Source organism: Aspergillus tubingensis (assembly GCF_013340325.1).
Source record: "Aspergillus tubingensis WU-2223L DNA, scaffold_8, whole genome shotgun sequence".
NCBI classification, from domain to species: Eukaryota; Fungi; Ascomycota; class Eurotiomycetes; order Eurotiales; family Aspergillaceae; genus Aspergillus; species Aspergillus tubingensis.
Genome location: NW_023336282.1, coordinates 4,529,753 through 4,541,446, shown reverse-complemented (window position 1 = coordinate 4,541,446; position 11,694 = coordinate 4,529,753). Strand labels below are relative to the sequence as shown.

The window sequence follows — 11,694 nt, the reverse complement described above, 5'->3', positions numbered from 1 at the left end:
AACTGCAGGCTTTACTAGTCCTATTTGCCTTGTTTCCGTATCCCAAAATTTGCTTGACTGTGACTATATAGAGAATATACTATGTTCATATAACCCGCTACCCCTCTATGCTCATAAGCGACCACATACATACCACAGCCACGACGTGATCCATGGACACAAGAATTAGGCAACAGTGAAGAAATCAAGCTGTACGAAGGGGGAACCCTCCTCCCCGAAAAGTGTAATTGTGAAAAGAGAGAAAAACTGCATAGAGACCCCTTCATCCACCGATAAGAACGCACAAAATATCGCCACTTGCTTTGCACAACCGGGCATCATGGATACTGATTCATGGACCCTGCAATTACAAAAGTAATTAAGTCACTGGACCCTTTGACATCCGAGCTCCGAACAGGAAAACAAGGTGTGCTTGGCATGCATGCGACCTAACCGGGAAAGGACTAGTTCGGATTAAGTTTATTTTCTTTGCCGCCGAGATCCGATCCGGGAGTGAGTGGATGACACCAGACACACGGGGATCATCATCGATTCATTCCATCGCTAGATAGTCTAGTAGTACTTACGGCTACGGAGTAAATAAATTGATAAATTGTCTCATCTAGAGATTAGTTCGTAATCTTGGCTTTTATGTGATTTTGATCGTGTGATGAAATGAATCCTTAACTCGCAATACAAGCCACCTCTCCCCGGTGCCAGTACCAGTAAGTAAGTAAATGAGGAGGTAGGTTAGTTGGAGTACCGCTCTTCTCCGGCCGGGACCGTCCTTGATGTATGTATGCCTGTAATTTCCCTTTTCCGTTCATATTCTTTTTTCTGGATGATATCATTCGATATTAAGTGGAAGACACAAGACTTCCATGATATCACCACAGCAAGATAAGTTTGAAGATTAAACGCACAAGAGACCATGGGTCGACCGAACACCGGGTTCGAAGTTTAATGGGATGGTATTTCCGCAATTCCCCGGAAGAAACCGACCTATTGAATGAGAGGTAGTCTAGGCGGTGCATTGTCTGGAGGCGAAACTCTTTCTCTCTTTCCTTTTCTCCCTTGTTGTATGTGAGACAAGGTTTGTCAATAGGCTTTGGCCGGCCATGTCATGATGCAAGTGATGCAAGTCGAGGCTCCGCTTCTGTTGAGATTTTGACAGGGCCGCGCGTTTCGACAGGGCTGGATTTGCATTTCATCATATCGTTGCATTCAGTAGTTTTTGTAAGCATGGAGTGTTGACGGAAGCTATAAGAATAGCTCGTGCTGGTTCTTGCCGGCTGAAAGTTTCGCGGTTTTTTTCTCGCAGGAAAGTTGATCGCGACTACTGTGTTGGATATACTATACTTTTTATCGGATCCATAAGACAAGGAAACATCGCTCAGAACATCCAATCGAAGCCAATTTACTCGGCACGATGCGCATTTTCTCCGCCTTGAACGGCCTGCTCCTGGCAGGAGCCGCTGCGGCTCAGAGCTGCTCTCTTCAGTCAAACGAATCTCAAGTCGTTGACTATGGCTACGCGCTCTCTTTCTTCCTCGACCGCTTCTATTCGTCGATCCCGGTCAATCAGACCTTCTTGAGCAGCTCCCAGAATGGCTCCAACTCGCAGTACTTCACCAACTTCCAGGGTATTCAGAGACAGAACCGTCTGGGTGTGCGTGCTGTGCAACAACTTGGCTCGAAGCTGTCTGGCTGGACCCCTCAGAATTGCAGCTTCACCTTCCCAAGTGCCAGTGACGCCGATTCCTTTGTGCAGAACGCGCTCCAGTTGGAGTCAACAGTTGCTGGAGCGTACATTGCCCTGGCTGGTTATACCCAGGCCCCCGAGGCTTCGTTCTTGTGGGCTCGTTTGGCTGCTGAGCACACTGCTCACGCTTACTATATCGCGAGCCAGAACCAGACCATTCTCTTCCCGACGAACAGCTCTTCGCTGGTGCCTGCATACAGTCCGGGATACGTTCTTTCCAACGGTACTGGTCCCGGCCAGCTTGGCTCATACTTCCAAGGCTGCGTCACTGCTCCTCCAGTTCCCTGCGGCCAGACCCTGTTCATCGGACCTCTTACTGCCACACTCGGTGCGAACGTCTCCGCAAGCGCAGCTGCTTCAAGCTCGGCCTCGCTGTCTGCATCCGCCACTCCTTCGCCCAGCTTTGCGAGGAGGTTCTTCTAGATTCGGTGCTGTATTCAATAGTGGCGCTTGGCACCATCAATGAAGTCCAAGATCGTGTGGTATCTCGGAACAATCACTGCACAAAGATATTCGGTACAACATTGAGGAGGAGAGGTAATAACTTGGAGATGGCGTCTGTTAATAATGCCTTAATGCCCAATTCTGGATTAATGTAATTTGACAATCTATGAACTTGACGTGTAATGTATGATCGCCTGAATAGTATATTGCCACTATATTGCACTTGTATAAATTGTTAATATACCATGTCTAATCGTAGCACTAAATCTCATGACTTTATGTTCGTTAATGAGTTCGTAAATTCGCATAGTCGATACACCTGCGAGCGTTGAGATTCGAAGCCCCGTCTCTCAAGCAAAGCAGTGCCGCGAGAGAAGAGAGAGATGCTAGCGCTGATCTTGATGACGTGGAACTAGCAAGACACATAAGCCTACTTAGCATTGGAAGTCGCTATACTCAGCACCTACCTCGCTCCAATTAAAATCATGCCTCCGCTTTCACGTTGGTCGCGAAGGTATAGGACAGAACCTGAGGTACCACATGGTGCAACTTCACACCAGAGCTTTGCGGCAACCCACCCGTGGAAAAGCACCCGCTTTTATGTAGGTAAGAGGATGTGAATCCACTGTATGGTGATTGAAGAGAATGTTGGGTTCTAACCGAGAACGTGTTCTTGTCTAACCAGGTTGAATGAATGCGAGATACCGCTCTAGGCTCTCCCCAAGTACGTTGATGAATGGCCACTGGGTATTCTTCCGAAAGAGTCGAGCCCAAAGCTTGATGACAGCCAATCCAAGACTTCCGGGATCCTGGCTAGGGAACGATTCCCCGTCTTCAAGATCCATTGATTCGTAAGCTTCTTGTACAATGCAACGCGTCCAGTGTAAGATCCGATTCTCGTTCTCTAAAGTCCATATTCATGTTAGCAAGCCTTCGATCGTTGTTGGAGTCTATATTCTTTTACGGGGAATCATACCGCTCAAAGCTTGGCTGCTGCCAGTTTCAGCCAGGGACATAAGCCATTTGCTGAGAAGAACAGCGCACTCTAGACTAGCAAGTGAGTGACGAACACTCCAAAAGAAGGCTTGACTGCGCGCCACGTGGTCGATACCCAGGCGTACGGGAATGCTCAGCGCGTGTGCAGAATAAATGAGGGCAGGTGTCAACCTATAGCTCCTTCCTGGTCGCGGCGATCTGTGTATCGCGGTGGCTATACGATATGGATCCCGTGTCTCCAACTGACGATGCGGTCCAAGATTGAGAGACAAGCGGACATATGCCAAACCCAAGAGCGAACTGGAAGTGAACGGAATCGGTCCATTCTCATTATGCGGGTCAAGACTAGATTCGGGGGCTTGTTGCCAAACTGAAGTCCAGGACCGGAGTGCTCTCCTGATTAGACGCGTCAACCGTTAGTCATGTGAAGGTCAGGAGGGTAGTCCAAATGCGGATTTGCTAGACAGAAGAACTCACTCTAACTTATTCAACTCCTCGGTCGGAAGTGAGAATGACTGATCCCCATTCGGAATAGATAGCTCGCTCACAAGATGAATGCGTTGAAGTAGGCCATGAAGCAGAATATAATTACCCAAAGGCGCAGGGATCGGATCTAGAAGTACTGGATTTCGTGAAGGTTGCAGCAATAGTGCCAAAGCATCCTGAAAGAATAGTTGCTGAGAGTCCACCTCCTTTTGAGCGGCCTCCCAGTCGTGGGCTGTGGCGGCTTTCCATTCCGGCGTGGAACACGGGAGACGCAGATGCACTTCACTACTGCGGAGCACCGGGTAAATGTTGTATGCGATACTATGAACGTGAACGAAGCAAAAGGAAATGAATCGAGTGCGTCTTATAGATTCCTCTTCGGCCCATTCATGCCACTGCAAAGGAGAATGCCGCGGGGCAACTGTAATGTTCTCCATGAGCCCAAGTTCTCGCAAGCACCGAACGAGCAGATTCTGTAGGCCAAACGCTTCTTGAACAAGCTCGGCCTTCTCCCATGTAGAGTACCCCATCAAAGCTAACAGGGTGCGAATAGTTTCGATTCTCCTCCAAGCGTTCATTCCTGCGGCAAACTCTGGCGACGAGAGTAACGGATCCTGGCCCGAGCGCTGAGATGAGTCCCGGATACTGTTCAATGGTATCTGAAGGATTGAATTAAAGGGTGGTAAACTTGACTCCTTCGACAGTCGGTATAATACTATTGCCTTGGCTGCATAAAAGAGTCTCTCAGCATTACGGTGCTCGAAGCGGTATTGAGCGCCTATTGTCATGAGAGCTAGAATGAGCTCTGGAGCTCGGTCGTTGACCCGGAATGTCGGTACATGGAGAAAAGGAAGATGCGTATGGAAGCCAGAAAAGAAGGAAGTCAAGTATCTTGTCAACGTATGACGCGAAGGTAAGACAAAATCTGGTATGAGATAACGGAACTCGTCCAAGGAGGCCGCCAGACGCTGCCGCTGCTCTTCTGTAACTTTGAGCGATATTGGGCTCTTGCTAATTTGAGGAGGTTCTATATACTAGTTAGTACAAGGGTCCGGTTGTGATTTCTCTTTTATGTCTTCAAGTGCTCATACCGTAGTCAGATACAGATGCGAAGCTCTGGTCTCCTGGAGGTACGGACGGCAACCACGACCGGAAAGGCGAGTCGGCCCGTGATCTCTCAGACTGGCGCGGACGCGATGAGGATTCGTGTTGTTCCCCAGAACTTCGGCTAAACTCGGGTTGTTCAGTTGAAACGGGGTTTTGAATCTGAGACATGTCCCCAAATGTTGGCACCCACTCTGACGGGAGACCTATCGAGTCCAGAAAATGCGTGAAATCCTGGAAATGATTCAGCTCCTCATGTAGGTATGGGATCGGTTGGGCTGATAGCATGTTAGCCGTGCGCGCTTCTCAGAGGGATGAGAAGCTCATTACCTGGAGGTGGTGCATGTCGGTAATTGCCCGGAAGAAGAAGCTGCGCAGCTTCCAAAATCTCCGCATCGTGGCCGACTGCGCCGGCATGCGCACCAAGTTCACCTGCACTGCTAGTCCCCGTATTTAGAACAGCATTGCGATCCTGCTCAATGTATGGCCCACGTTGCTGTCCTGCCCACTGTTCTGCAATCGGCGGCATGGGGATAGGAACATCTGGACGCGGTGTTGGTTGAACATTGTTATAGTTGGGTGGGATAGTGGTAGGCTCTGAAGTCCCGGCTCTATTGGCATGGTCCAAAGCTTCGTGATCCGGTTGCGAATTCGGCGAAACCAGACCACTGGTACTTTGATGTGCAATGGTCGTGTGTCGCTTCAACAGATCTCGTCGGGTGAATGCGGAGCCACAGAAGCATATGTACGGTTTTTCTTTGGTGTCTGAATGTGCACAGGGCCTTAACTTAGCATGCGGAATTATTCTAGACAATGCAAGAATCCAGACACCACTAGACTAGCTGGATTTGCTCAAAGATGATGCGACTTACGTGTGCGAACATGTCGCTCCAAATGTTCCGTCCTTCTGAAACTGCGCCCGCAATGGACACAGACCCGAGTTTTGGCTCCAGCACTCGAGCGACGAGAGCCCCGAGAAGGTTGTGAAGGAGACTGGGACAGCATCAAGTCATTTGGAGGCGAAGGAATGACCGGAGTATACAGATAAGATGTCGCGACCTCTCCAATTGGAGACACCAGGTACTAGGGGAGAAGAGACTAGCTGTGGAGGATGGTGAGGAAAGAAAAGGAAATGAGTGAGTGACTCCAACCGACGGTGCCGAATCGGCTGCCCCCAACGCCACTTTGGGAGAGTTGACCCCACTTGCCCGATAAGCTGTTCTTTCTCCAACCCGGTCGGTCAGCTGTTGCTTGCTAAGAAAGGATGTAGTATATATTGACAACATCATCATGAGACCAATGCGCGATGAGTGTCTCGACTTCAATCTCTTGAGCTGTCCTGTCCTCAAAGTGAAGTTTCGATTCTCTTGTTCACGATAATAGTTGCCCGCGGATATGACGCAAACTTGGACCTTTCCGGGAGTTGCCGTTGTCACAGGAGCCGGTGGTACAGGTATACCTTCGTAAAAGTCTATCGCGGGGAAAGAAAAAGCAAAAAATAACGGCTTCGCAGGCATCGGTGCAGCCACAGCAAAAGCGTTTGCTTTGGCAGGATGTGAAAGAATCGCAATCACGGATCTCAATCCTGCCTCTTTAGATCAGACCCGGGAGGCTATCCTCGCTTCCTACCCTCAGACGCGTCTTCTAGTCAAGGCGGGCGACATATCCAATGAGAGCTTTGTCGAGTCATTCATCCGCGAGGTGGTGGATGCCTTTGGACGGCTAGATTATGCGGTCAATTGCGCCGGAATCCTAGGAGATGCCATGCGAACAACCGAGACATCAACGGCGGTATTTGACCATATCAACAACATCAATTATCGGGGTGCTTGGTTCTGTTCTAGAGCAGAGTTGAGACAAATGGTGGCACAAGATCCCTTACCGAGCCATGATCCGAATCGCGCTCCTCAGCGAGGGGCTATTGTGAATGTTGCAAGTCAGCTGGGCATTGTGGGACGCCCTAGTGCTCGTAAGTCCGATTTCTATCCCATTGCCCAATTCTTCAGTCAACGCTCTTTGGTGTGAGCTAACTGCGTCGGATTTGCTTCTAGCTGCGTATTGTAGCTCCAAGGCTGCTGTCATTGCGATGACCCGCTCCGATGCGATCGACTATTCTGCGGACGGCATCCGTGTAAATTGTGTTTGTCCGGGTGTAATTGAGACCCCGATGACAACGTACAGCGAGGAAATTCGCGAGCACTTTCAGCCAGCAGTTGACATTGCCCCAATGAAGAGAATGGGGAAGCCAGAAGAGGTGGCAGATTCCATACTTTTCTTGTGTTCGACTCTTGCCTCGTTTGTGCAAGGGCATGCGCTTGTTGTCGACGGAGGATATGTAATCAACTGAATAGGAGGAGCTTCCTCACTCATGATAATGACAATAATAAAGAATGAAATGAAATGAACAACGTATCCGGTGTCATTAGCATTCGGCGCGCGAGAGGAGGTCGCAAAGTTTCCCAACTGCTTGCTAGGTAATGAGACATATGGAAGTGTGTAATCAGGGGTTTATATATGAAAGACATGACGGCCAAGTCGGCAATGTATAGCAGTCGCAATGAAGGTTCGTCACCTAGACCAACTTCTATAAAATTCTATCTCTAGTGTACTTTGTGTATCAATTACTTGCCACCTTTTGCCAATCGTTGTTTTTCTCCCATGCATATCCCGCCTTGAGTACTTTATGTTCCTGCCACAACCCTCCGACGATCTGCATACCGACCGGGAGCTTGACCTGAGGATCATCCTTGGCCGGAGCATACCCCACTGGTATAGACATCGCTGGGTGCCCCGTAACATCGAAGATTGCCGTGTTAATCGTCAAGCCCATGCTAGGCTTCAGAGACTCGACCGGTAGGCCTCGTGCTCCATGTCTTGGTGCAACAACAGGAGTGGTCGGCATTACAACCACGTCATACTTCTGGAGAAGATCCTCGTAAAGGTCCCGAAGCCTTCGGCCAATATTTACCGATTTGCCGTACAAATCGGGAAATTTTGAGGTAAGATAGAGGCCATTGATTATAACGTTCTTAGTGGCTGGAAAGGCTCTTTGGAAGCCTTCCTTCGTCCACGGGAGTCTCTCACGCTCCATCTCCGTCATGTAGAGCCCCCTTCTGCCATGTGCCTGTCCAAGCAGGGTCAAAGAGCCTGAAACACGCTGCTGAATGGTCCAGATAGCAGGCCCATGGTAATGGTCTGGAAGGGATACTTCCTCGACTGTTGCGCCAAGCTCCGTGAATTTCTGAATGGCCGCCATGACCGACTCTTTGACCGCAGGGTCCACGGTGCTGTGTTCAAATCCTTCCTTCAAGACTCCTATTTTGAAACCATCGAGCCTTGTAGCCTCAGGCTGAAGCGACTTGGCGAACGAGGTAGAGCCGTGTTTAGGACTCCCCAGGCATCGATCGTCAATGCCATCATAGCCGGCAATAGCGTCTAAGCAAGAAGCAACGTCGATGACATTCCGAGCAAGCGGGCCCGTGTGGTCATCAATAGCATCCCCGCTAGCAATACCCGTAAAAGGCACCAGCCCATACGTAGGCTTCAGGCCGACACCTGAGTTGACACCATTAGCTATGATTCGGGAAGACAATAATCAAGGCCACCTACAGCCACAAAATGCGGAGGGAACCCGAATACTCCCACCCTGGTCTCCGCCCAGCGTAATGTCAACCAAGCCAGCTGCAACCAAGGCAGCCCCTCCTGAGGTGCTTCCGCCAGCCGAGTATCCGGTTGCGAAAGGGTTCTCCACGATTCCTTGAGCACTCGTGAAAGACGCCGTGGAATGGCAGTAGTTCTCGCAAGTCGAAGTACCATGAATGTCAGCGCCAGCATCGAGAACTCGGGTCACAACCGTCGCATCCGTAATTGGTGTCCAAGAGGGAATGATATCACTTCCAAGCAACTGTGGTACACCTGCAACGGCAATGCAATCCTTCACACTAACGGTCTTCCCCACTAAAGGTCCTCCCTCCGCATTGCCCTTGATCAGAAACTTGTGAGCCCAGGCCTGCCCGAATACTTGTTCCTCTGAGGAAGGACGGTGAACATTCTGTCGAGGGTATCTATCTAGATCGGGTGCTGGCTGATAGTCTGGCAGGTTCGCCACGGTTTCGGCGCAGTCGTGGACGGCTGCCAAGAGGGTATGAAAGTCTTCCTCATCTTCTTGGTCAATGGAGAGGTCCAGACTGCGCAGAAGGGAGGTGGCATCCTCCCTCTTGACCGGATTGTCCCTGTGGATGATCTGTAAGGTTCAAATTCCTGGAGAGAGAGCGGGGATAGAATAGATAGAGGACTCAGTACATACGGCGAAATAGAAGTGAACAATACCGACATAATGTGTGAGCAAATTTGGACACAAAGTTCAATTCTACAAAGAGAAGAGTATTGAAATCGACCACAGCGAAGAAGAAAAGGCCTGGCATGTGCCATGTGCCAAGCCTTATCGCCAGCAGTTGGAGTCAATTACTGCATTTGGCAGGAACGACTGCCGTGACTCCAACATCCCCCTCCCAGGCAGCCGTCCGGGGCGGCCTGAGGGCCTGAAAGGCTAAGGGTCCAGCTTATCTGATTAAGGACTCTCATTGGATTTCTTCACTCCATTTCAACCCGCCAAACCCACCAAAACCCATCAGACATATCCATTTCGTACTTAGACTACACGTTCGATAACTGACGAAATTATTTGAATCACTAGCCTTATCGCATCGTTCACCTACCCCAAATACCCCTCGTATCGCAGCCATCGATAATGCACGATGCCGTCTACTCCAACTGATAGACTCCAACGTAGCACTCCAACGGAGATAATTCTCCGTAGGAATCCTTATCGGCCAGCAACTGAGCTCGACCTCATCGGCCCGTCATACTATCAGTAGCGATTATATTACTGGTGATAATGTTCCGCGGCCTGATCCCTGTGCATTAAATGCCTAACAATAAAAATGTAAGGGGTCCCGACTTTAGAGGTTACTCTGGTTACTCCTCGTTTCCTTCACCTGGACACCCACCATGGCGTACATCAATGAGGCCAAGGACCTCAAGGTCACTCCAGCCCCGGATGCCAGCGACGACATCAGAGTCGCCAGTTCCTCGGACATCATAACAGGCGATGATAGCCATGAAGTCTTCCAGCAAGCAGATGGCAAGGTCAATTTCCGCACCGTCAGCTGGATCCGTGCATCAGCTATCTTCCTGAAGAGTATTTCCCCAACTAGTCCCCTACAACTTGCATTTTACTCATCGGACATCTCCAGTGCTGTTCGCAACCGGCATCCTCTCCATCCCATCAGTAATGTATGATCTGGGGGCCTTCCCCGGTGCCGTCAACCTGGTAGGATGGTGTGTCCTCAATGCCTACGGAGCCATAATCTTGGGCAACTTTCGCACCTTATACCCACAATGTCACTCCGTGGCCGATATGGCCCAGCTCATAGGAGGCCGCATGCTCCGCGAAGTGGTCGGCTTCATGTTCATCGTAACATATGTGATTACCGCTGCATCAGGGATTATTGGCGTATCTGCCGCATTCAACGCCCTCTCCCTCCACTCCCTCTGCACAGTGTGGTTCTCATTCATCTCCACCATCATCATCGCGGGCTTTGCTAGCGTACGCAAATTCTCCCACATCGGGTGGCTCACCTGGGTAGGCTTCGTTAGCATCCTAGCCGCAGTTCTCATCGTCGTGTACGTCTCTAACCCCTTCTTCCCCAACACCACGACCACAAGCCTAACACCCCCCAGCATCGGCGTAACAACCCGTTCCCGCCCAGCCATAGCCCCCCAAGCAGGTCCCTACGACCTAGGCTACCGCGCAATCGGCTCTCCAACCTTCGCAGCAGGAATAACCGCCTCAGCCACGATATTCGTCTCCAGCGCCGCAACATCCGCCTTCCTACCCGTGATCTCCGAAATGCGCAAACCCAAAGACTACCCGAAAGCGGTCTACCTGTGCATGTCATTCGTAACATCCTCCTATCTCGCCTTCGCGCTAGTAATCTACGCCTGGTGCGGAAAATGGATCGCCTCTCCAGCCCTCGGCAGCGCCGGCACGACCATCAAACGCGTCGCCTACGGCATTGCCCTACCAGGCCTGATCGTCAGCGGCTCGCTCTACGTACACGTAGCAGCAAAGTACCTCTTCGTTCGCATCCTGCGCCACTCGCGCCACCTCCAAGCCAACACAGTCGTGCATTGGGGTACGTGGCTGAGCTGCACGATAGGATTAGCTGCCATTGCATTTATCCTGGCGTGTGCGATCCCTATCTTCACGTATGTGTTGGCACTAGTGGGTAGCTTGGGGTTTGCGCCGCTGGCGCTGTGTTTGCCGGGGTGGTTGTGGTTGTATAGTCATGGGGAGTACTGGAAGTCTGGAGGGGTGGTGAAGCGGGTGGTGTATTTGTTGCATGTGTTGTTGATACTCCTGGGCGCGTTTATGACGGTGGGTGGGACGTATGGAGTTATTGTGCAGATTATGGATGCTTATAAGGATGGGCAGATTGATGGGGTGTTTTCGTGTGCGGATAATAGTGGTTCTACCTGATGATATCTACTAGAGGAAATGTAAAACATACAGTAAGAAAGTATACATCCGGTTTGACATTGCTTTCGTGGTTCACACGGATCTAAAAGGATTTATTGTAGATTGTCATTCATCATAGGACTCGTCAAGTTATTGGGAGATTACAACCGTGGCTTGCTAACACAAATATCGCATTCCAGATGAAAAGTGACAATGAAATGAGGTAGAAAAAAAAAAGCAGAGAAAGAAACAAGATATTGACAAGACCCTCAAGCCTTGACCCAGTCATGATGTGTCAAAACTAACAGGAAAAAGAAAACCCCCGAATCAGCACGTCCTCCTGCAGAACCGGAGTCTGACAGATCCCTGAGCCCGTAACATCAATGGTCTGACTGCATGTTGT

General features: G+C 50.3%; 5 protein-coding genes across 5 annotated transcripts; 3 read left to right on the top strand and 2 right to left on the bottom strand.

The window, feature by feature from the left end:
• Window positions 1-1,408: 1,408 nt before the first annotated feature.
• On the top strand, window positions 1,409-2,164 carry AtWU_07794 (mitogen-activated protein kinase hog1; the record flags this gene model as incomplete). The annotated part of the gene is made up of 1 exon (XM_035502903.1): window positions 1,409-2,164. The coding sequence occupies one exon, from the start codon at window positions 1,409-1,411 to the stop codon at window positions 2,162-2,164; it is 756 nt and encodes a 251-aa protein (XP_035358796.1).
• Window positions 2,165-2,862: 698 nt separating this feature from the next.
• On the bottom strand, window positions 2,863-5,776 carry AtWU_07793 (C2H2-type zinc finger protein; the record flags this gene model as incomplete). Its single annotated transcript, XM_035502902.1, has 6 exons — window positions 2,863-3,089; window positions 3,162-3,577; window positions 3,659-4,694; window positions 4,759-5,049; window positions 5,102-5,536; window positions 5,644-5,776. The coding sequence occupies 6 exons, from the start codon at window positions 5,774-5,776 to the stop codon at window positions 2,863-2,865; spliced, it is 2,538 nt and encodes an 845-aa protein (XP_035358795.1).
• Window positions 5,777-6,166: 390 nt separating this feature from the next.
• Window positions 6,167-7,118, top strand: AtWU_07792 (SDR family NAD(P)-dependent oxidoreductase; the record flags this gene model as incomplete). The annotated part of the gene is made up of 3 exons (XM_035502901.1): window positions 6,167-6,224; window positions 6,285-6,740; window positions 6,823-7,118. 3 exons carry the CDS (start codon window positions 6,167-6,169, stop codon window positions 7,116-7,118), a joined length of 810 nt encoding a protein of 269 aa, XP_035358794.1.
• A 270-nt stretch (window positions 7,119-7,388) lies between these two features.
• AtWU_07791 (putative amidase) lies at window positions 7,389-9,106 on the bottom strand (the record flags this gene model as incomplete). The annotated part of the gene is made up of 3 exons (XM_035502900.1): window positions 7,389-8,326; window positions 8,381-9,003; window positions 9,078-9,106. 3 exons carry the CDS (start codon window positions 9,104-9,106, stop codon window positions 7,389-7,391), a joined length of 1,590 nt encoding a protein of 529 aa, XP_035358793.1.
• Window positions 9,107-9,781: 675 nt separating this feature from the next.
• Window positions 9,782-11,312, top strand: AtWU_07790 (putative neutral amino acid permease; the record flags this gene model as incomplete). Its single annotated transcript, XM_035502899.1, has 3 exons — window positions 9,782-9,971; window positions 10,027-10,456; window positions 10,514-11,312. The coding sequence occupies 3 exons, from the start codon at window positions 9,782-9,784 to the stop codon at window positions 11,310-11,312; spliced, it is 1,419 nt and encodes a 472-aa protein (XP_035358792.1).
• Window positions 11,313-11,694: the final 382 nt, after the last annotated feature.